This window comes from Hyaena hyaena, unplaced genomic scaffold, assembly GCF_003009895.1.
Source record: "Hyaena hyaena isolate Hyena2069 unplaced genomic scaffold, ASM300989v1 scaffold_75, whole genome shotgun sequence".
Lineage (NCBI taxonomy): Eukaryota > Metazoa > Chordata > Mammalia > Carnivora > Hyaenidae > Hyaena > Hyaena hyaena.
Window position 1 is genome coordinate 3641730 of NW_024080707.1, and position 23661 is coordinate 3665390.

Here is a 23661-nt window from a genome sequence, read left to right on the forward strand (position 1 = left end):
TCTCAGCAGCTATCTGGCTTATAAGATGGCAGATGGAAGCTGAGAGTAAAAGAGAAAGGTGCTGAACTTGTCACTACCTTCCCAGAATCCACTGCTCCCAGCTGTCCAGCTGTTTTAATGGAGAATTCTCAGTCAAATGGAATTTTTAAGTTGATGTAGTTCTTTCTAAAAGATAAAGCTCACCAGTTCCAGCAGAAACTTCCAAAAACAACTAAAACAAAATTCCTCACTTCTAATCTGCATCTACTTTAGGCTAAAGTTCAAACACTGTAGTGTTTCCAGCATTTAATTTAGAAAAGACACTTTTGGGAACATCTCTTAGGATGTTATATTAAGAGCAGGGTAAAGGGTGGAAATAGGAAGGGAATTTTTAATGAATGCTTATTATACTCAAGGTACTCCACATTAATTTTTTAACACTGAAAATAATAATACTGCAATAAGGTACTGTCCCTTCTCAAGGGGAGGATACAGTAACCTGAGGCTCAGATAGTTTACATTGTTTGCCCAGGTTTAGTCATATCTGCCCAAATCCAAGGCCCACATTTCATTACCTTATAGTGAGTATCAAGAAAAACTACCACCATTAATTGTACTATTATTAGGTATGTTTTCTATTTCTTATTATTTTTATTGTTAGTGATTAAAAAGTTTGTGTTTTACCTTCTGAGCCAGCAGGGCAGTTAGGGATACTGTTTTGCTTTGCAGTGAGCCTGGGAGGAGGGAAAACAAAGATGGGATGGGAGTGGGGAGGTGAAGCAAATGGATGACAGCAAGCCAAGAGAACAAGAGGATCAATCCTTATTTGCTGGAAAAGAGAAAGATGACTTCATAACTTTGAGTTGCTGCTGCTGCTACTCCTCCAATAACCAGAAGAAAGGTAAAGAACCAGGAATGCATGTATTCACCTCTTCTACCTCCTACATACCTGAGCCCATCACCCTATCTTAAAGCTCTTGCTTTAGGTAAGTACTTGCTCTTCCCTCACTTAGCGTTTCCACTTGTACACCACTTCCCCATCCCCTCCCCCATCTCCATTTTCTCTCCTTGCCATTCTATTTTAGACCCAAAACCTGACTCTACTTGGGAAGAAGTGCCCAAAAAGAGCATTGATGGCCCACAGTAAAGAAAACCTCCAGTGTGAAGTGGAAACAGGAACCTTGAACATATTTTATGTCCTCAACCTTTAAAAGTTTCCAAAGACCCCCAAAGCCTTCCCCTAAAAGAAATGTTCCTAATTAAACCTACTTCTCCTCATGTACTAAAAGTTCAGATTTTTAAAAAAATTTTAAACAAATGGATTAAAAATGAAATTTTGAAATATAACTTATTGAAATACAGTAGATCTTGGTATCAAAAAATTTTAGCTTATTGCAGATTATTCTTTTAAATTATTTAACAATTCCAAAAAAAGTCAAAGTTGTACTTATAAAAGGCATTATGAAGCAATGAGTTCCAATGTCTACTAACAAAAAGCTACTTTAAATTTTACAAAGTGTTTTTAATTGCAAGAGTTGCTAATGTAATCCTATTTTCCAATGATTATCCAAAATGCTGATATATAATCATATAATTCCACATGCGTCAAGTTAATGGTACATTTGTCTTACTTGATATTCAATTATTGAGCAAGGTTATTGATGTTGTTTGGCTTCCAACAGCAAATTTCCAGAGACGGTGTATGCCATTCCTGGTCCCAAATCAGACTTTACGATAGAAATGCTGATGATTGAAGAATCTAATTGAGATCATAAAAATTCATGAATTAGTCCCTCTTGGTGACAATTATTTCCTAATTTTGTCTTTTCACTTACTAAAAATATTGGCTTTTCTTGAATAGATGACTGTTGATTTATAATTCCAATTTCTATGCTTTGCTTTCTTATGCCATCCATTAGGACATTATTTAGGTAACAGTTTCTTCTATGATCTTGGAACTTCACTATTTCCTTTTTGTTACCTGAATATTGCTGTGTAAACAATATTTTTTGAGGGGTCTAATTTTCACTTGACTAGTTTAACAAATCATCCAAGGGTGTTACATTATTTAACTTATGGACTTTGAGTGTATTTTTTAAAGGCTTTGAACAATATTTGACAGGTAAGGTACTGAATTTGCTAATTGGTATTACTGTAGAAAACATTCTTTCAAAGTTGCCAAGTCTAGCACTCATATCTTGAGTAACAGTTTTTGTTAGGCTGGAAAACGTCTGTGAGGAATTATAGAGTTTACTCCAGGATACGTTTTCAAATGTCTTCTTACTAGTTTTCTTCCTTTGTTTACTCTCTACAACTCTATGGCCCACTTCAAAAGATATTGCTTGTATATCTCTTTTCCATGCTGTAGGCAGAATTCTTTTAGGTTTGGAAGGAATAATAAATTGATCCCTAATTAAAGATTTGAGGATTTCACAATTTCTTTCTAAGACAAAATCTTCTCTTTTATGTGGGTAAATGTTTTCATCTTTCATACTATGGAGAGGAAGCTTATTTTTTGTCAAAAGTAACATTTGTACATATCCAGTTTCATGGAAAATTATGGGATTTGTGTCATTTTGTTCCTGTGGATTAAAGAAAAGAGTACTTAGTCATCAGTCTAGTTGGACAAGAAGACTACACTTATTTTTAAACATGAAAATAAAATGGTAAAGTATCCTAAAAATGACTACAGAGAAGTTTTTAATATGAACAATAACGGTATTCAAACACACAAAAAAAGATGTGCTTATATGTGGCACACTCCTTCTCTTAATAATCTGTCAAGATGTTAGGGGTAAAATCTGAACTTTTGGGCTATGAAAATCCTTTCTGAAATAAAGTGAGATATGACAAAATAAATACATCTCTTAGATGTCTGAGATGTCATTGGAAAAATAGGATAGTTGGTGGGATGGAACATTGCTCTGGCATTTTTCTTAGGTTTCCATGTCCAGAAATAAAAGGCATACCAAAAAAAAAAGAATTGTCAAAGGTCATAACCAGATTTAAGCCAAAACTACAAAGTCTTCATATCCTAATAAATATTCCAAGAATCTAAAATTATCTTTATATTATATTTAATCTTGTACTCCAACCTTTACGACAACATTTAGCACATAAAAAGCACTCAATATGTATTTGTGGAATAATGTAGCCAAAGTAATAGATTGACTTAAAAATAGACTACTTTTGTCACGGTAATAGCAAAATTTGTGTGTATGAGCTACTCATTAAACTCTTTCCCATATTTCCATTATGGGGCAAAAGGATTAACTACAAATAAACTGGTCAAATATGCATATTATCAGATTTTACTTTGCAAACTTTAAGTCAGTGATTGCTACCTTTCCTGTAGAAAGACAACTCATGACATAAGAAACCAGAATCATCTAATTGTACAACAGTATACTTAGTGAGAAAGGTGTATAATTGCTTATAATTACTAAAAAGATGATGAAAGATCTGGTTTTGCAATCCATTGGGATGTCAGTGTTACCTATTTAGCCACAGTAGTGAAGACTTATTTGTTTAAATTTTTGGTCTGTCCAATGCCTCTGAGAATTTTCCACTTTACAAATCTCTGTACTCTTACATAGAGGCAGAAACTAACTTTATTAGCCTCCCTTGAGGTTAGGGCATAGGCATGTGACCCATGCTCTGTCAATCAGATATACCTCAGATAGTCTTCAGTTCACAGAAAGCAAGAGCTGGGAAAAGGTGGGCTATTTGAAAATGACTTTTGTGAAAATGGTAGTAGATATACCTGCTTTGAAGGGCAGCAATAGCAAGGGTCTTAGAAATAGCATCTTCTGTCGAGAATCAGAGTCATAAACTCTGTAACGAAAGCATGGGTCTGGGTGGAGCAGTCTGGGTTGTAAATGGGGGACTCCTGACTGGGTAGCTTTTAAGCCAGATTGTTTCTCCAGCCTTCCTACAGGCTCTGTGAGCTATCAAATAGCCTTTAATGTATGTATTTTATGATTCAGTTAGCTAAAATAGATTGTTAGAAAAGTTAAATGTAATGCAGTCATTTTAAAAAAATACAAAATTTGTTCTATATTTCTTTTATAATCAAGAAAGTTTGACAAAGCCTTTTGCATAAATAAAGACACAAAATTTTCAGTTGATGAAGAGGCATCCCAGTTTTGGGGTGGCGGTTCTAAAAGGAGCACTGAGAATCTAAGTGTGGTTGTCACTTTGCAATGCAAAACTGAGAAGTAAAAAGAATTTATCAAAGATTCTAGTCACTGGAATATAAGATTCCTACAAGTAGTACTTATGCCTGTATTTATTGAACAATAGTAGGTATTATTACCATGTGGGAAGTTACTGTCTTTGCTGGACTAATGTTGATTATCTTGGCATTTGGTTTTTTAAGTTCATCCTCAAAGCACAAAGGGAGCAAGCTTTTCTTACTTACTGAACAATATTCACTTAATTGATCATTTCTGATGGTTTTGTTTTCTTTTGTGCTAAAATCATCCATCTGTGGGGGAGATTTTCTTCTGAAAATGAGCACAAATTTAGCATAAATAATGATTGATTTTAGGACTGATTCTAGTTTGTCAGTTCTTGCTTGTCTCCCCAATCTCTGAAAGTCACTGCCAACATTTCCTCCAAACCCTCAGCCACATACTTTCAATCTGTCAAGACTATTCCTTCCTGCCTTGTTAGGGGAAATAGCAAATGTGGGGGAAAAGGAGTAATACAATAATACATATGTCTCTTTGGCTTTTGAGTGGGGAGGAGGTATATTATGCAGATTGAGGAGAAAACCAAAGGTAGAGAGGTATTTGCCATATCCTTTGTTGAGAATCTGGGGAAAAGGTATTTTGCAAGGCAGCTTCCTGACAACATAGGGTGGCCCCAGCTTTGTTAACAGAATGCAATGGTATGGTATGGTTATAGGCAGAAAGAGAATATAACTTTCATTCCATATTTTCTATGGTTCACATGTGACATTAACATTGAGTTTGGCTTACCAAGGTGGTTGCCATGTCAGGGGTGAGGTATCCCATAGCAAAGGCCTAGCATGAGTGAGGCATGGACAGTCGAAAGACAGATGAAAGTCATGACGGAGGCTCAGAGGGTTCTACCTTAGTAATGAGAGTTGAGAGTGGATCCTATCCAAGTTCAGAAAGAATAGATCATACATTCATGAACCATAGATGTCAGCAGCCTCAGAACACCTAGGAATGAGACCAGCAGCCCAAGGACATTGACCAGAATACTTGCTCAAGTCTCTTTCTCTCAATATCACAAAGTCTAGTGAGCATCTCATTCACATACTCAGATACCATCTTAAGAAAGAAAGAGGACTGTGATAAACTTAAAGAGGCTATACATTATTGCTCCGAAGTTTAAAACATGCTGGATTAACATGATTTTACTGAGTCTGAGGATCTAATGAAAAAGATCAGAACTTTATACAAAACTACACAGCTATTTTTCTTACATCCATATTGTAGTATATTAATCTTGTCTATACTACAAAAACACAACTGAATTCTCTCCATTCATTTTTTTCCATGTTCTTCTTTCCATTTGCCTGTCAACTTGAAGCAGATAGAGCATGTGCTCAAGGTATGAATGTGATGCTGACTAGTAGGACACTCTTAGACCATTCACTGGATTATAGTATGGACCTAAATGGTAATAATAAGCCAGAATACATTCATTCTGTTCCAGTAAAAAAAAAAGTGTAGAACTCTTCCTATTTTAAAAAAAAATCATTGAACACAATAAAATATGAAAAATGTTAAAATAAATTACCTTTTGTTGACAGAATCTTCTAAGTGACCAACCAAATCAGCCAATTCGCTAGGTTTTGTTCTGGGTTGAGCTGAAATTATGAAAGATTTTCATACAAGACACACATATATCATAGCATTTAGAAAATTCCTTCTCTAAAATAATTTACAGTGTAAAATAACAATGGAAGGCTCACGGTATAGTGCTTGATCTGTAGTAGCTACTCAGTAAGAACTTCTTAAGTGAACAAGATAGAACTGGAAACCACTGAGGCCAAGGATCTAATATTTGGCTAAGACAAATCAAACATAAAACTGACCTTGGAGATTTTTGTGGGAGAAAGACATTCCCAAATTTTCTAATCTCTTCCAACACATAAGTCATTATTAGCCAGCAGGAAGCCTCAGATAGTTAAACACTGCTGGTAAATGGGGAGGTTGGTTAGCACAAGTCAAACAGATCTTGCCACCTAGCAGGAAGGAAGTGTCCAGGGTTGAACTCATCCAAATATGCCTGGCAGACACTCCAATATTTCCTTACATTCTTTGAAGTGTTCCCAGGCACATATGGTATTAACAGTAAATCCAACTTTTCTTTTGTCCTGAAGTAATTTGTATTCTAGTGCAGTGCTTCTTAACGTTTTCCACATCATGGCAAACACACTAATTAATATTCTTTTATACACAACACTGAGGTCACGCAATTGAGAAGATGTGTAGCCAAACTGACATAAGGCCAACCCCAGCATTCTTGAAGGCTGAAGGATCAGTATTTCAGCATAATAGGTTACCACAGAAGCTCTATTCTAGAGAAAGGAAATAGTCAATAAACAATCAAATAAACAACACATAAATACATAAAATAATTTCAAACACTTGTAAGTATTATAAAAATATATAAACATGGCACTTCACCTATGGTGAAGAGGCCTTTCTCAGGAGGGCATATTTGAGTTGAAGTCTGAGAAAGAAGAGGCAGCCAGCTGAAGAGCTGGACAAACAAACTACTAGGCAGAGGAAACCGCAAGTGTAAAGGCCTCAGTGTGAAATCAGCTTGGAATGGTAAAGGAGCTGAAAGGCCAATGCTGCTGGAGTGCAGTGAATGAGGGGGAGAGTGGAGTAAGATGAGATGAGACAGGTAGCAGGAACCAAATTATAGAAAGCCACATAAAGCCATACCAAAAACTTAAGACATTATTCCAGTAAAATAGAGATGATTTAGAAGGCATTAAGCAGAGTAAGAAAGTAGTTTGATTAATGCTTCAGGAAGATCACTCTGCTCTGTTCTGAGCTCTGTTGGCTTCATAGAATGAGTCTGGAAGCTCGTTCTTCCATTTCTAATTTTTGGAACAGAACAGAAGAGGTACTAACTATTCTTTAAATAACTGGTAGAATTCCCCTGGGAAGCCATCTGGCCTATGACTCTTATTTGTTGGGACATCTTTGAAAACCAATTCAATTTCTTCACTGATTATGTCTGTTCAAATTTTCTATTTCTTCCCGTTTGAGTTTTGGTAGTGAGTGAGTGTCTAGGAATTTGTCCATTTCTTCCATATTATCCAGGTTGTTGGCATATAAGTTTTCATAGTTTTCTCTCATAATTGTTTGTATTTCTGTGGTGTTGGTTGTGATCTCACCTCTTTCACTTGTGATTTTATCTATTTGGATCCTTTCCCTTTTCTTTTTGAGAATTATGGCTAGGGGTTTATCAATTTTGTTTATGCTTTCAAAAAATCAACTCTTAGATTCACTGATCTGTTCTACTGGGGTTTTTTTAGATTCTATATTTTTTATTTCTACTCTAATCTTTATTATTTCTCTTCTTCTGCTGGATTTGGGCCTTCTTTGCTGCTGTCTTTCTAGTTCCTTTAGGTGTGAGGTTAGGTTATATATTTGGGACCTTTCTTGCTTCTGGAGATAGACCTGGATTGCAATGTATTTTCCTCTTAGGACTGCCTTTGCTGCATCCTAAAGGGTTTGGAATGTCATGTTTTCATTTTCATTTGCTTCCATGTATTTTTTAACTTCTTTAATTTCCTGGTTGACCCATTCATTCTTTAGTAGGATGTTCTTTAACCTTCATGTTTTGGGGTCTTTCCAAGTTTTTTTCTGTGGTTGATTTCAAGTTTCATAGCTTTGTGACCTGAAAATATGCATAGTATGTTCTCATTCTTTCTGTACCTGTTGAAAACTCTTCTGTGACCCAGTATGTGATCTATTTTAGAGACTGTTTCATGTATACTCGAGAAAAATGTGTATTCTGCTGCTTTAGGATAATAAGTTCTGAATATATCTGTAAGTCCATACAATCCAATGTCATTCTAAGACACTGTTTCCTTACTGATTTTATGCCTTGATGATCTGTCCATTGCTGTAAAAGTGGAGTATTAAAGTCTCCTACAACCATAGTATTGTTATCTATAAATTTATTTATGTTTGTGATTGATTGATTTATATATTTGGGTACTAACACACTGAGGGCACAAATATTTACAATCATTAGCCCCTCTTGATGGATAGACCCCTTAATTATGATATAATGCCTTTCTTCATCCCTTGTTAGTCTTTGGTTTAAAATCTAGTTTGTCTGATATAAGTATGGCTGATCTGGCTTTTTTTTTTTTAATGTCCATTACTGTGATAGATGATTCTCCATCTTCTCATTTTCAATGTACAGTTGTCCTCTAGTCTAAAATGAGTCTCTTGTAGGCAGCATACAGATGGATTCTTTTTAATCCATTCTGATAGCCTATATCTTTTGATTGGGGCATAGAGTCCATTTATATCAAAGTGATTATTGAAAGGTATGGATTTAGTGTCATTGTGTTATCTGTAGATTTCGTGCTTGTGGTGATATCTCCCATCCTTTGTTGTCTTTGCTGCTTTCCACCTACAGAGTCCGCCTTAGGATCTCCTACAGGGCTGGTTTAGCCATCATGAACTCCTTTAATTTTTGTTTGTCTGGGAAAGCCTTTCTCTCTCCTTCTATTCTGAATGACAGCCTTGCTGAATAAAGGAGTCTTGGCTGCATATTTTTCCCATTCAGCACATTGAATATTTCCTTCCACTCCCTTCTGGCCTGCCAAGTTTCAGTGGACAGGTCTGCTATTAACCTTAAGTGTCTACCCTTATAGGTTAAGGCCCATTTATCCCTAGCTGCTTTCAGAATTCCCTATCTTTGTTTTTTGCCAGTTTCACTATGATATGTTGTGGTGTTGACCTGTTTTTGTTGATTTTGAAGGGAGTTCCCTGTGCTTCTTGGGCCTGGATGCCTGTTTCTTCAGCTATAAATTGTTCAAATAAACCTATTGCCCCTTTCTCTCTCATTTTCTTCTAGAATTCCTATGATAAAGATGTTAGTCATTTCATTGGATCATTTAGGTCTCTAATTCTCCCCTCATGGTCTAGTAATTTCCTCTCCCTTTTGTTTTCAGCTTCCTTATTTTCCATAATTTTATCTTCCTATTCTCTCCTCTGCTCTTCCATCCTTTCTGTCACTGCATCTAGTTTATTTTGTATCTCAGTTATAGCATTTTTAAATTCATCTTGACTAGTTCTTAGGCTTTTGATCTCTGAAGCACTAGATTCTCTGCTGTCTTCTATGTTTTTTTCAAGCCTGGCTATTAGTCTTATGACTATTATTCTAAATTCTTTTCGGATATATTGTTTATATCTGTTTTGAGAAATTCTCTGGCTGTCATTTCTCCCTGGAATTTCGTTTGAGGAGAATTCTTCCATTTTGTCACTTCGGCTAGGTTCTGTCTTTTACATGTTTTAAATGCTTGTAATGTGTCCTGCACCTGTGAGAAGTACAGTATTATAATGGGGTCATATACTGCCCATGGCCTGGCACTTCAGGAAATGTTTTTGCATATTGCATGCACTCTGTTGTGTGTATTTGGCTGTTCTATCCCACTGGTCAGTCTTCTACAAAGCTTCTTCTTACTTGTAGTGGTGGATTGTTTAGACCTTCCACCAAATGTGTTTTGATTTGTTTGTTGAAGTAACCCAGGAAGAAAGGAAAGCTCCAGGGGTCTGATCCCATACAAAGATAGAAATGAAAGGGGTGAAAAAAAAGACCAAGCAGAGAGAATCAAAGAAACTATAAGACTTAATCCAGAGAGGGAGAAAGGAAAATAAAGGAGATACAGAAAAGGTGTAAAAAGAATAAAAATGCCTGATTAAACAAAGCAGAGAAAGAAAGAAAAATATATGTATATATAAAATAAGAATTGACCAAAAGTCAAATCAGAAACTATGAGCCTGATTCCAAAGGGAAAAAAAGAAGAGGGTAGAAAGAAAAATAAGAGAAAAGAGGAGAAAAGAAAAAAAAAGAAACAAAAAAGAGCAACAGACTAACATACAAAACCATAGGAGAATTAGCTGTTGGTGCCTGGGACCGGTGGCTGTGCTGGTCTGAAGGAGAGGCCATCTGGTTCGGTCTTTGTCAGTCTCACTTTAGTAGATAAACAGTTGCTAGGCTCTGTTGCTAGGGATGAGTGGGGTTTGGTGTAAATGGGTCCTGCCTCCACTGGGGGCTGCTGTGCTGCTCCCTAAAGCCCCACCGGGTTGGTGATGGGGAGAAAAATGCTGAAATCCCAATTTCTCCTCCCCCACCAGGGGACTTGCACTGTTCCACAATCTCCTGCGCCTCCTAGGCACTCAGCTGGGATTCAAAACCCCAAGTTTTAAAGGATTCCACACTACACAGACCCGGTTCTGCCCTGCAGATATGGCTGGTGCCTGCAGGGTCTTTTGTCCTTGGAGGGCAATATACACTCTTCCCCTAGTACTTAAGGGAAGGGACTGTCCTCTCCCAGTGTGCCCCTGAGATTGCTACAGTGCCCTGGAGCTGGCTCCCCTCCTCCCAAGGCACGCACATACTGCTGCAGGGGTTTTGGTCTGGGAAAAAGTCCCATACTTTTTTTTTTTTTTTGAAGCGTGGATGCAATTTATTTATTTATTTATTTATTTAATTTTTTTTTTTTAAACGTGAAAATTTTTATATATTGGTTGGGTCTGGTAAGATTTTTTTTTAATTTTAATTTTTATTTATTTATTTATTTATTTTGGCAAACAGTTTATTGTCAAGTTGGTTTCCATATAACACCCAGTGCTATCCCCACAAGTGCCCCCCTCAATGCCCATCTCCACCCTCCCCCTCCATCCATCAGTCCTCAGTTTGTTCTCAGCATTCAAGAGTCTCTCATGGTTTGACTCTCTCCCTATACCCCACAATTTCCCCCCTTCTTCTACCCCATGGTCCTCCATTAAGTTCGTCCTAATCCTCCTATACGTGCAAACATATGATATTTGAAAACTCCAATCTTCAGCTACTCACGCTGTTTGCAAAGTAGGACTGGCACTGTCTGTATTTCTCGTTCCCCAGTCCATGGTCTGGAGAGGTTTTTCTCTTGTGCTAACACAATACTGTGATCTACGGCTTCTCTTTTCTCCCTTTTGTCTCTCCATGGAAGGCAATCCCTCCCCTCCATGCCCACTCTGTTTTATCTCCCCCAATTCACATACAGGTCCCACCAGGCTGTCACTCTCTACCTGTGGAGATTTTCTATCACTCTGCAGATAGATTTCCTGGGTGTTCCAAGTGTTCTGGTTTGAGGGACGAGGGAAATCCTGGTCCCCCTACTTCTCTGCCATCTTCCTCCTCAGATTATTCTAGATTGTTATTAAATAATTATCTTTCAGTTCATTTCAGATATAATAGATTATTTTTGATGTTTTTGACATTTGCAGTATTAGTCTTTTGTTTTCTTTTCAATTTAACTTAATTGAAGTATGATTTGCATACAATTAAATGCATGCATTTTACATGTATAGTTTGATGAATTCTCACAAATACATATATTATGTAAGCATAAAAAAATTGAGACTTTCACTGTTTCCATTATTCAAAGATAGTTTTCCTATGCTCTTTTGCAGCAAGTTCATTCAATTTGTTCTGTTCTCTTTTTCAAACACATTGCACTGTCTATCTCAGCGTTGGATACGTGTTTTCTTCCCTTAATGTACTATCTTGTCTAATCCAGTGATAATTCTGTCCCTTCACATTGCATTCTATGTGATTTTCCTAAACTTGCTCTTCAAACCAGCAGAAGATAGGAAATAATAAATATTAGAGCAGAAATCAATGCTATCGAAACCAAAAAAAAAAAAAACAGACAACAAACAAACAAAACAAAAAAGAATAGTAGAACAGATCAATGACACCAGAAGCTGGTTCTCTGAAAGACTTAACAAAATTGATAAACCCCTAGCCAGTTTGATAAGAAGAAAAAGGAAAGGACCCAAATAAATAAAATCAAGAATGAAAGAGGAGAGATCACAACCAACACAGCAGAAATACAAACAATAATAAGAGAATATTATGAGCAATTATGTGCCAATAAAATGAGCAATCTGGAAGAAATTTGCAAATTCCCAGAAACATGTAAACTATGAAAACTGAAATAGGAAGAAACAGAAAATTTGAACAGACCCATAACCAGTAAAGAAACTGAATTAGTAATCAAAAATCTCCAAAAAAAACAAGAGTCCAGGGCCAGATGGCTTTCCAGGGGAATTCTACCAAACATTTAAATAAGAGTTAATACTGAATGAACACTGATGCAAAAATCCTCAAAAAGATATTAGCCAACCAGATCCAATAACACATTAAAACAATTATTCACCACAACCAAGTGGGATTTATACCTGGGATGCAGGGCTGGTTCAATATCCACAACACAATCAATATCATACATTGCATCAATAAAAGAAAGGACAAGAACCACATGATCCTCTCAATAGATGCAGAGAAACCATTTGACAAAATACAACATCCTTTCTTGATAAAAAGAAAGTAGGGAGAGAAGAATCATACCTTGAGATCATATAAGCTGTATATGAAGGTCCCATATCTAATATGGGTTTAGATATCATCCTCAATGGGGAAAAACTGAGAGCTTTCCCCCTAAGGTCAGGAACAAGATAGGATGTCTACTCTTACCACTGTTATTCAACATAGTGTTGGAAGTCTTAGCCTCAGCAATCAGACAACACAAAGAAATAAAAGCCATACAAATTGGCCAGGAGGAGGCAAAATTTCACTCTTCACAGATGACATGATATTCTATATGGAAAACCCAAAATATTCCACCAAAAAATGATGATCCATGAATTCAGCGAAGTCTGATCTAGAACTGATCCATGAATTCAGCAAAGTCACAGGATATAAAATCAATGCACAGAAATTAGTTCCATTCCTATACACCAATAATGAAGCAACAAAAAGAGAAATCAAGGAATCAATCCCATTTATAACTGCACGAAAAAACATAAAATACCTAGGAATAAATCTATCCAAAGAGGTGAAAAATCTATACACTGAAAACTATAGAAAGCTTATGAAAGAAATTGAAGAAGGCAGAAAAAAATGGAAAAATATTCCATGCTCTTGGATAGGAAGAACAAATATTGTTAAAATGTCAATACTACCCAAAGCAATCTACACATTCAATGTAATACCTATCAAAATACCACCAGCATTCTTCATAGAGCTAGAAGAAACAATTCTAAAATTAGTATGGAACCAGAAAAGACCCCGAATAGCCAAAGCAATCTTGAAAAGGAAAATCAAAACTGGAGGCATCACAATCCCAGACTTCAAACTGTATTACAAAGCTGTAATGATCAAGACAGTATGGTACTGGCACAAAAACAGGCACTCAGATCAATGGAACAGAATAGAGAACCCAGAAACGGACCCACAAATATATGGCCAACTGATCTTTGACAAAGCAGGAAAGAATATCCAATGGAATAAAGACTGTCTCTTCAGCAAGTGGTGCTGGGAAAACTGGACACCGACATGCAGAACAATGAACCTGGACCATACTCAAAAATAAACTCAAAATGGATGAGAGACCTAAACAGAAGACAAGGAGCCATCAAAATCCTTAAGGAGAAAGCAGGCAAAAACCTCTTTGACCTTGGACGCAGCAACTTCTTATTCAATACTTCTCTGGAGGCAAAAATAAATAAATAAATAAAAATAAAAAATAAAAGAAAAAGGAAAAGAAAAAATGAACTATTGAGACCTCATCAAAATAGAAAGCTTCTACACAGTGAAGGAAACAACCAAAAAAACTAAAAGGCAACTAACAGAATGGAAGAAGATATTTTCAAATGACATATCAGATAAAGGGTTAGTATCCAAAACCTATAGAAAATTTATCAAACTCAACACCCCAAAAACAAATAATCCAGTGAAGAAATGGGGAAAAGACATGAATAGACACTTCTCCAAAGAAGACATCCAGATGGCTAATAGACACATGAAAAAATACACAATATTACTCATCATCAGGGAAATATAAATCAAAACCACAATGAGATACCTACCACCCCTCACCTGTCAGAATGGCTAATATTAACAACTCAGGCAACAACAAATGTTGGCGAGGGTGCAGAGAAAGAGGAACCCTCTTGTACTGCTGGTGAGAATGCAAACTGGTGCATCCATTCTTGAAAACAGTATGGAGATTCCTCAAAAAAATAAAAATAGAACTACTCTAAGAACTCACAATTGCTCTACTAGGTATTTATCCAAAGGATACAGGTATGGCTGTTTGGAAGGGGCACATGCACTCAAATGTTCATAGCAGCACTATTAACAGTAGCTGGAAAGAGTCCAAATGTCTCTTGGTCTCTTGTGGATGGAACTAGAGTGTATTATGCTAAGTGAAATTAGTCAGCCAGAGACAGACAAATATCATATAACTTCACTTATATGAAGACTTTAAGATACAAAACAGATGAACATAAGGGAAGGGAAGCAAAAATAATATGAAAACAAAGAGGGGAACAAAACATAAGAAATTCTTAAATATGGAGAACAGAGGGTTGCTGGAGGGGTTGTGGGAAGAGGGATGAGCTAAATGAGTAAGGGGCATTAAAGACTCTACTATACTCTACTCTAATCATTGTTGCACTATATGTAACTAACTTGGATGTAAATTAAAAACTAAATAAATTATTTTTAAAAAGAGAGAGAACACTAAGAGTATGGTAGAATGACTATTTGATAAGGAGATTGATTTGGGTGTGAATCACAGACCTAATCAGATATCCTAGTAGGGACACTACCAGTTTGAACTGAAGGGGATGGAGAGGGGAGTCTGTTGGACTTCTTGGGTTTTACAGGACAGGACCACAGAGCTATTCACTGCAAATATGTGCTATTCTTCAAGACAGGGAAAGAATGACCGTGAATGAAATTCAAAATTCATCAGAGCTGCCTCCTCAGTTACAAATGGAGTTACTATTGTCTCAGTTTCAACAGGACAAACAGCCCCCACTCAACACCTTTGGGGTAGGGCATCCCAGAGTCTGGGATGCATGACCCTTACGCTGTAGGGCCTGGACCTCTGCCCCAGTGGGTCCAGAACGCAGAGTATGGAGTCAAAGAGAATTATTCTTTAGTCTTAAAATCTTATTAAATTTACCTTGCTAAGTTTGACTTGCTTGGGATCCATCAACCCTTCTTTCATTTTATTTCTCCCTTTTGGAATCAGAAGGCCTATCCTGTGTCTGTCTGACCTTTGCATTTTGCAACCACATATACTGTTTGGTTCCAGAGGTTCACATGTAGAGGGGAATTTTGCATCAGGATAAACCATACCATGAATCTCACCTATATCTGATTTAGATAATATTTAAATCAGACTTTTTGGATTTTAACAATAATATAAAAGTCAGACATCAGTAAAATAATTTAAGTGTTCTAAAATACTTTTATTGTCCAGAATGAGAGTAATAATATATTTTGAAAGATTACATGTTGTAATTTCTAGAGTAATCATTTAAAGAATAGAAAGAGTATATAACTTCCAAATTAACAAAGAGGAAAAGTGAAACTTAAAAAATTCAATGCTAAAGAAAACATGAGAGGACAGAAAAAAGCATAAAATCAACAGGGCAAATGAAAGAACAAAATAAAATGGCAAAATTAAATCCAAAGATATCAGTGATTACATGGAGTGTAAATGGACTAAATGCTCCATTTTAAAGACAAAAATTACAATAGATTTTTAAATTTAATAGTATGATGTTTATGAGAGACAAATCTAGATTACAATGTTATAAGAAGGTAATAAAATAATGGAAAAAGATATACCATGAAATGGTAGCCAAAGAAAGCTGGGCAACTACAGCAATATTGGATAGTAAGACAATCATTTTATAATGAAAAAGGTTCAATTCACTAGAAACATAATAATTCTAAATATTAATGTAATTGATAACATGGCCTAAACTATATTAAAAATTTATAAGGCAAAATTTGACACTACAAGGTAAAATACAAACCTGAAATTTCTCATTAACTGACAGAACATGCAAACAGAAAAATCAATAGATACAAAAGAGTTGAAAAATAGAGTGAACCAATTTGACCTAAGAGACATATACAGAACACCATACTCAACTACTATAGAATATATGTTATTTTCAAGCGCATACAGAGCATTTACAACAATTAACCATATATTGATTGATAACACATGTTAACTAATTACACAAAACTGAAATCATATGGAGTATATCCTCAACCATGTAATTGTGCTAAAAAGCTATAGTCAAAAGATAATTAGAATAGCCTCAAATATTTTGAATGAAGATATATGCTTCTAAATTACCAATGGGACAGAGAAAGAAATCATAATAGAAAATAGAAAAAATAGCCATGATATTCTTGGAGAACAAAGTTGGAAGACTTGCTCTATCAGATTCAAGGGTTATTTTAAGCTACATAAATTAATGTGGTATGGTGTTAATGAACAAACAGACAAATAATGAAACAGAACAAAAGCCCCAGAGCAAAGAGCCCAGAATATTAGGGCTTTTTAGAGCCCTATTTTAAGAATAGCCTTTTTAAAAAATTATTTTTTAAATGTTTATATATTTTTGAGAGAGAGAGAGAGAGAGAGAGAGATAAAGAGTATAAATGGAGAAGGGGCAGAGAGAGGGAGACACAGAATCTGAAGCAGGTTAAAGGCTCTGTCAGCATAGAGTTGGACACGGGGCTGGAACTCACAAACCATGAGATCATGACCTGAGCAGAAGTTGGACACTTAACTGACTGAGTCACCAAGTTCCCCAAGAATAGTCTTTTAAATAACATGCTCAGATAACTCTATATCCACATGAAAAAAATAAACTTGACCCTTACCTCACTCAAAATTTAATTCCAGGTAGACTTTAGGCCTAAATATAAAAAGAAGAACTAAAGTCTTTTACAATATAAATAGGAGAAGGTCTTCATCATCACAGAGCAGGGAACAATTCCTTAAATATGCTACAAAGCATCCTAAACAAATGGTGAAAGATGTGGTATACTTCACTTTATTAAAGTGAAAGAATTTCTCTTCATCAAAAAGACATCATAGAGTAAAAAAAGAGAAAATATTCACAACACAGAAAACCAACAAAAAAACTAGTCACCAAAATATATAAAGAAATTAATGAGAAAAGGACAAAAACCTACTTTTAAAATGAGCTAAGGCTTGGATGATTTCCAAAGTGTAAATTTACTTGGTCTTATGAAAAAGTTCTTAAACTTACTAGTAATCACAGAAATGCAAATTAAAACATAATGATATACTATTACATATCCAGTAGATTGCAAAAATAAAAATCTGGCAGTTCTTATCTTAGCAAGAAAGCAGAACAAAAAGAATTCTCCCAAATCTGACAGGAGTATAAAACGGTACAAATACATTGGAAAGTTTGTCAGTATTTATACAGTTGAAGATAAGTACATTTGGCAATATAAATCCTGGATATATACTCTCAAAAAATACACATATGCAACAGGAGCATAAACAAGAATGTTCATTTCATCATTGTAATGGTTGAGAAACTAAAACTTAAAATTTCAACAGTAGAATAGATGAGTTGTGATATACAATTGATCCTTGAATACCATAGGTTTGAACTGCATGAATCCACTTACATATGGATTTTTTGATAGTACAACACTGTAAATGTATTTTCTTATCCTTATGATTCTCTTAATAACATTTTTCTTTAGCTTACTTTATTATAAGAAGATAACATATAATACATATAAAGACAAAATATGTTTATATTATTGGAAAGGTTTCTGGTCAACGATAGGCTAATAATTGTTAAATTTGGGGGGAATCACAAGTTATATGTGGATTTTTAACTGTGCTTTGGAGTCAGTGCCCCTGATGAAGTTGTTTAAGGGTCAACTGTACAGGATTTTAATGATGGAGAAGATAAATTAAGAAGGGAGACTGAGGAGTGAAATAGCAGGAAAACAAGAGATATGGGTTCCAAAACCCCTAAGAGGAGAGTTTTCAGAAGTAAGGAATTATTGACCAACTATATTTGTTATAGAAAGGTGGAAGAAAATAAAAACAGAAAACTATTATTTGGATTTAGCAAAGGAGATTGATCAGTGCAACTTCAGTGAGATGGTGGAGACAGAATCCAGACTAGAGTTGTCTGAAGTTTGAACAAAAGTGGAAGTAGAGACAGTGTATATAAACAAATCATTTGAGAATTTAGATGATGAAGAGTATTAGAGAAGTGAGGCAGTATGGGGCAATGTGGAGTAAAGGAGCCTTACTCAGTCAAAGAGGTCAATGAGAATGATGCAATCGAATGGTATTTTGATAATTCCAGAGAAAGAAACAAAAGGAACACAAAACACTCAAATTCGCTGAAGATCGGCCGTGCTTGTTCTTAGCTGACAGATTCCTTAATGTTCTAAGAAAGTTCCTTTACAGTTTCTGTAAAGTTAGTTTTTATTAAGCAAGATGTCCATACTCGATTGATTTTTTAACAATAAAGAAACTCTTAGGGTTGAGCTTAAAGGAAACTCGGATGCTTTCTTTCAAGAAAAATAAATATATAAACAAAAATATATTCTTAATTTGTGAATTGTATAAATTGTCCATTCTGATATTTAACATCTCTACCTCTCAGGAAATTCTTCTTTATAGCTCACTGAAATCTTTCACACTGCAGTTATACACCATATGCTTTCAAGAAAATTCTTTCAACAGAAACATCCAATGGTCAAGAACTTTTAAGATATACATTAATAAGGGGCGCCTGGGTGGCTCAGTCAGTTGAGCATCCAGCTTCAGCTCAGGTCATGATCTCACAGTTCCTGGGTTCAAGCCCCACATCAGGCTCTGTGCTGATAGCCAGCTCAGAGCCTGGAGCCTGCTTTGGATTCTGTGTCTCCCTCTCTCTCTGACCCTCTCCTGCTCACACTGTCTCTTTCTCTCTCTCAGAAATAATAATAAAAAAACAAACAAAACATTAAAAAAGATATACATTAATAAATAACAAAGTATATGATAAAAGCAAAAGCACTCATTCGTAAGTTAAAGGAGAAGTAAATATGTTATGCACAGCCTTACCTATTGACTTCCTTTCTTTATTTTTTGTATTTGTTGGTACAAAGTGTGGCATAAAATCATTCTTTGTAGGTTCAGGTTCATTTTTAAAGGTGATATATCTAGAAAAAATAAAAGTAATCTAAGTTAAAATAACCAGAAAAATCTACAAAACTAATCTAAAAATAAATTTTGAGAAATGTGGTGAAGTCCCAATTACATAGATTAAGATGTTGTTGTATTAATACTATTATGGTACAGAGTGTAAAACGTTGGTACTAAGCCAGAGATGAAAGTATTAGGGATAATCCCTTGCAGTAGAGACAGACAGGAAGCTACTGTTGTCATAGAGAGGGCACTCTAGGAAACTATAGTTCACAAGCTGATTAACCTTTTTTAAAAATATGCTGGAAATTCATTAAATGAGATATTGGGGACTTTGTCGGACATAAGTCAAGGTGATGGGACTCAGAGTTAGGGTCAGTTCAGATAACAAAATAATATACCAGATAGGATCATAGCATTTATTTATTATAAGAGAAAATTTCTCCACTAAATCCTTTGACTACTGATGGTGTGTAATAAAGTTAATAGTATTACATTATTCATTATATTTCTGACCTCTAAACACTGGAATAATCCATGACTCAGTCTTTTGACCTCAAACACTCATCCTCAGTTGATATCTAATCTCATATCTTCACATATTATCTAAAGGGTCATTTATAAAGGGAGATTTATAAATCCAGGTGTTCAAACTCCTCTCTGAGCTCCAGATTTATATATCCAACTGCTACGTGACTTCTGCTATCATAGGCATCTCAAACTTAACACATTCAAAACCTTATCTTTGCTTCTGCTTCCTTCCGAATCTTTGAGGCTTCCCCATCTCCATTCAAACAAAGCCTTAGGCCCAAAACTCGACAATATCTCTGATTTCTTTCTCTCACTCCTCATTCCCAACTGTTGGTAAGCCTCACTAGATCTTTCTTTGAAATACATCCCAAATCCAACTACTTCTTTCCTTATTACTTCTACCCAAGTCCAAGACACCTTCCCATCTGAGCTACTTCCATGTATCTGTTGCCTTCTGCCTGCTGTCTCGGCTATCACTCATCCCCTACAGTCTATTTCCAATGCGGTCATGGTGGCATCTGTAAAATAAACATGTGATTGCCATTTCCCTCCAAATGTTTTCTACTGGACTCAAATAAAATTCAAAATTCTCACTCCAAGAATATTCCCCAGCTATTACCAAGAGTTACTCCCTTAAGTTATAAGAGAGCATTTTGTAAGACCCTGCTCAATTTCAATCTCTGTACAACCTTTAATTTACTATCATTTTCTTCATAGTACTTATCACTAATGGATTTACATTAAATATTCATTTGTTCATTTAGTTTATTATCTGTCTTCCCACCTTATCCTAAAATGTAAATTGAGGGCAGATTTTGTTCACTCTGGTATTCCCAGCACCTAGCACATTGACTGGCACATAGTACAAGCGCAATAAAAATCTGCTGAGTGCACAAATTGTCCTGGTAAATTTTTATTAAACTTTCTTATTATCTTCTAACTTCCAATGAGACTTTAGTTTATTCTCTTTGGATCAGTAAACATTCATTTAATCTTCATAAAACATTTTATTCCTTTCAAAAAATGTATATTTTTGTCTTATGTTCTTATCTAATATCATTGGCAAGTACTTCTAGAATAGTATAGTATACTGGTTAGAATGAGAATCCTTCTGCTTCTGATTTAAATGGGAATGTGTCAAGAGTTCCATTCTAAGGCTGAAGTTGGCTATATAGTCTTGTTAAGGAGTAATTTTTTTTTTATCTTTATCTTACTAAGGTATTTTTCAAATACACTTACACAATATATAGAGATGTTTGAATATGGATTTCCTTATGGTGAACCAAAGAGTGTGGAGTTTGGAGTCGGACCTTACTTTGCATCTTGACTCTATGTGAAGTTCTGCAGAATACTGATTTCCTTTGAATCTGTCCTTCACAGGCCAAATGTGGTAATAGCTACCTTATAGGGTTAGTATAAGAATTATGTAAAATAAAGTTTAGAAGTTGCTTAACAAAACGTTTGGGACATAGGAAGAGGTCAAATTTCAGTTCAGTTGTTTTATTCTTAGCTGGGATGGTTTATAAGATTCATTATACACAAACTCTGTTCTAAACTGATCTTGACTTTCTTTTCTAGTTTGTATAGTCTCTTGTCATATTGTTTAAAAACTTTATTATATGGATTAATTTTAAGGATTTAGTTGACTAATAATTAAAATATAAATCCTGCTGCCCAGAAGCAGAGAGGCTTATGGGATAGATAAATGGGGTATATAAATAGAGTCCTATAGAGAACTGTATCAGTTCTCTGAGCCTCAATTCCACAAGGCAACAAGCAGAGGGCCAGATGACTTCTCCACATACAGTAAGTTACTAGGAGAGTGGAACCCTGAGCTTACAGAATGCAAATCTTTTAAAATGAAGAGTAATATACCTGTTCTTGTTCAAAGAAAAGCACTACTTCTTTCAAGTTTGTTTGTTATATAAAAACTCTTGAGAAGCTAGCTAGGAACAAGGTAACCAGTGCCTCTGCTTGCAAGATGCACAGAAATACAAAAGATTGATGGAGAATTTCTTCTCAACAGTAGGAAGAAGAAACGGGAGGATAAGAGCCTAAGAATAAAAACTGAGTTCTTCACATTACGTTCTCATGCATATAAAGAATGGAACTTGGATTATGAATTTGGTGGTTTAATTCACTAGCACAAAATCATAAATCTGTTTTTTATAAGCTTTATTGGTTTTGAACTGCTTATATATTTTTAATTGATCCACCTTCACTCACTCTTTCATGGTCTTATATTTAGAAAAATCCCCTGTGAAATTACACCCTGTTGCAGTTGAGTTAAAGGGAATATAGGTAAAGGCCTTGACTCTGTGCTGCCTGGACTGGAGTTAAAGGAAGGAATGGATATGAAATGTCGTTGGCACACAAAAGGAAGAAACCCAAGAGCAGGACACAGCCCAGATGGAAGCATGGGGATTGCTTTAAAAGCTGCCTCTTCCCAACTAGGAATCTGTTATGGGTAACTTCCCTGGAAATGCTTTGGAATGTTTTATGATTTTACAGAACAGCCACTGTCAGATGGAAGAACAGACCTTTCATTCTGGTATCATGGGATCATTCCAAATATATATATTTTTGTCATAAAGACATCCCGTTTGGATCTTTATTTCACTTATATTTGATTTTAACTTAGATAAAACATTTCTCCAGGTAAATTTCTCAGAAAGAATATATAGGTGGATTACCTTCTAAAGATTTTCATATCCAAAAATTTCTCCTTTCTTCTCATATATAAATGATGATTCATCTAAATAGAGGATTGCTGGATTGCCATTCTGTTCAAAGGTTTAAAACTGTTCATTGTCTTCTAGTCTCAGAGATGCAGATGAGACATATGAAACTCATTTGACTTCATTTCCTTTGTAATTAACCAATATTTTTCTGCCTTTGGACTTAAATAATTTTACTGTAAGTCTAGCAGTTGGTAATCCTTTTTATCTGAAAATTCAAGTCTGTCTTCACAAAATGTCATTTTTTCCCTTAATATTTCCTTACCATGTTTCTTACTTTCCTGATTTATGTAGTAGGTATATATTTACAGGTTGACTATCTTGAAACCTTACTATATATCCCTTTTCAATCTTTTCCATTTTATTTTTTGTATTTTCTTAAGATTTTGCTTCTATTTGACCTTCTAGACTATCAATCCAGTTTTTATCTGTATGCTATTTTTATTTTTCTACTCAATTTTTTAAAATATTTTTATTTATTTCTAGGAGAGAGAGAGAGACAGCGCGAGCAGGGGAGGGTCAGAGAGAGAGGGAGACACAGACTCTGAAACAGGCTCCAGGCTCTGAGCTGGCAGTCAGCATGACCTGGGATTTCTCTTTGACCTCTCATTTCAGTGAGTGTGAGTTCCCTCAGCATATATAAATGTCAGGCTATTTGAGATACAGGTAATATCAGTCAGTGAGAGAGAAGATTATTTTGCAGAGTATCAGTGGCAAACAAGCTGTCATAGGAGAGTCTCTTGATTGAGGGAGTAACAAATGAAGAGGCCTCTAGAAATGTTTCTTAAATTTCCATATGTATATTAGAACTATCTAGGGTGCTCTGAAAAAACTCCAATGCCCACACTCCTCCCCCCAACCCCCCCTCAGAGTTAAATCATGATCTCTAGGCAGGGTTCAGCATATTTTACAAAAAGCTGTCAAGTAGGCAGTCAGTGTAAAGAGGCCCTCCTCTAGAATGTCAGGTTTATCCAGGTATGAGCAATAATAAGGAGTCCTCTTCCAGCTACAGAGAAGAGAAAGTGTTCAACTCAGTAGTGAACCTCTCCCCACAGAGCGCTGGAGTTGAGACTGTTACCTCCCCAGAATCCTCTTGGAGCCTTGAAGGAGCCTGTGCCTGCATAATTG

At 35.6% G+C, this 23661-nt stretch overlaps 1 protein-coding gene across 2 annotated transcripts in view; it reads right to left on the reverse strand.

The window, feature by feature from the left end:
• Positions 1-1552: 1552 nt before the first annotated feature.
• CUNH1orf141 (chromosome unknown C1orf141 homolog) overlaps positions 1553-23661 on the reverse strand; it is a 35322-nt gene continuing 13213 nt past the window's right edge. Inside the window, exons 5-8 of one of the 2 annotated variants that reach the window (XM_039233462.1) lie at positions 19184-19281; positions 5752-5821; positions 4400-4484; positions 1553-2561 (exon numbers count right to left, since the gene is read on the reverse strand). In XM_039233462.1, the coding sequence (XP_039089393.1) occupies positions 2013-2561; positions 4400-4484; positions 5752-5821; positions 19184-19281 (802 nt within the window). In that variant the 3' untranslated portion in view covers positions 1553-2012. Of the gene's footprint in view, positions 2562-4294; positions 4485-5751; positions 5822-19183; positions 19282-23661 lie in introns of both variants that reach the window. The other variant, XM_039233461.1, reaches the window with a different exon arrangement.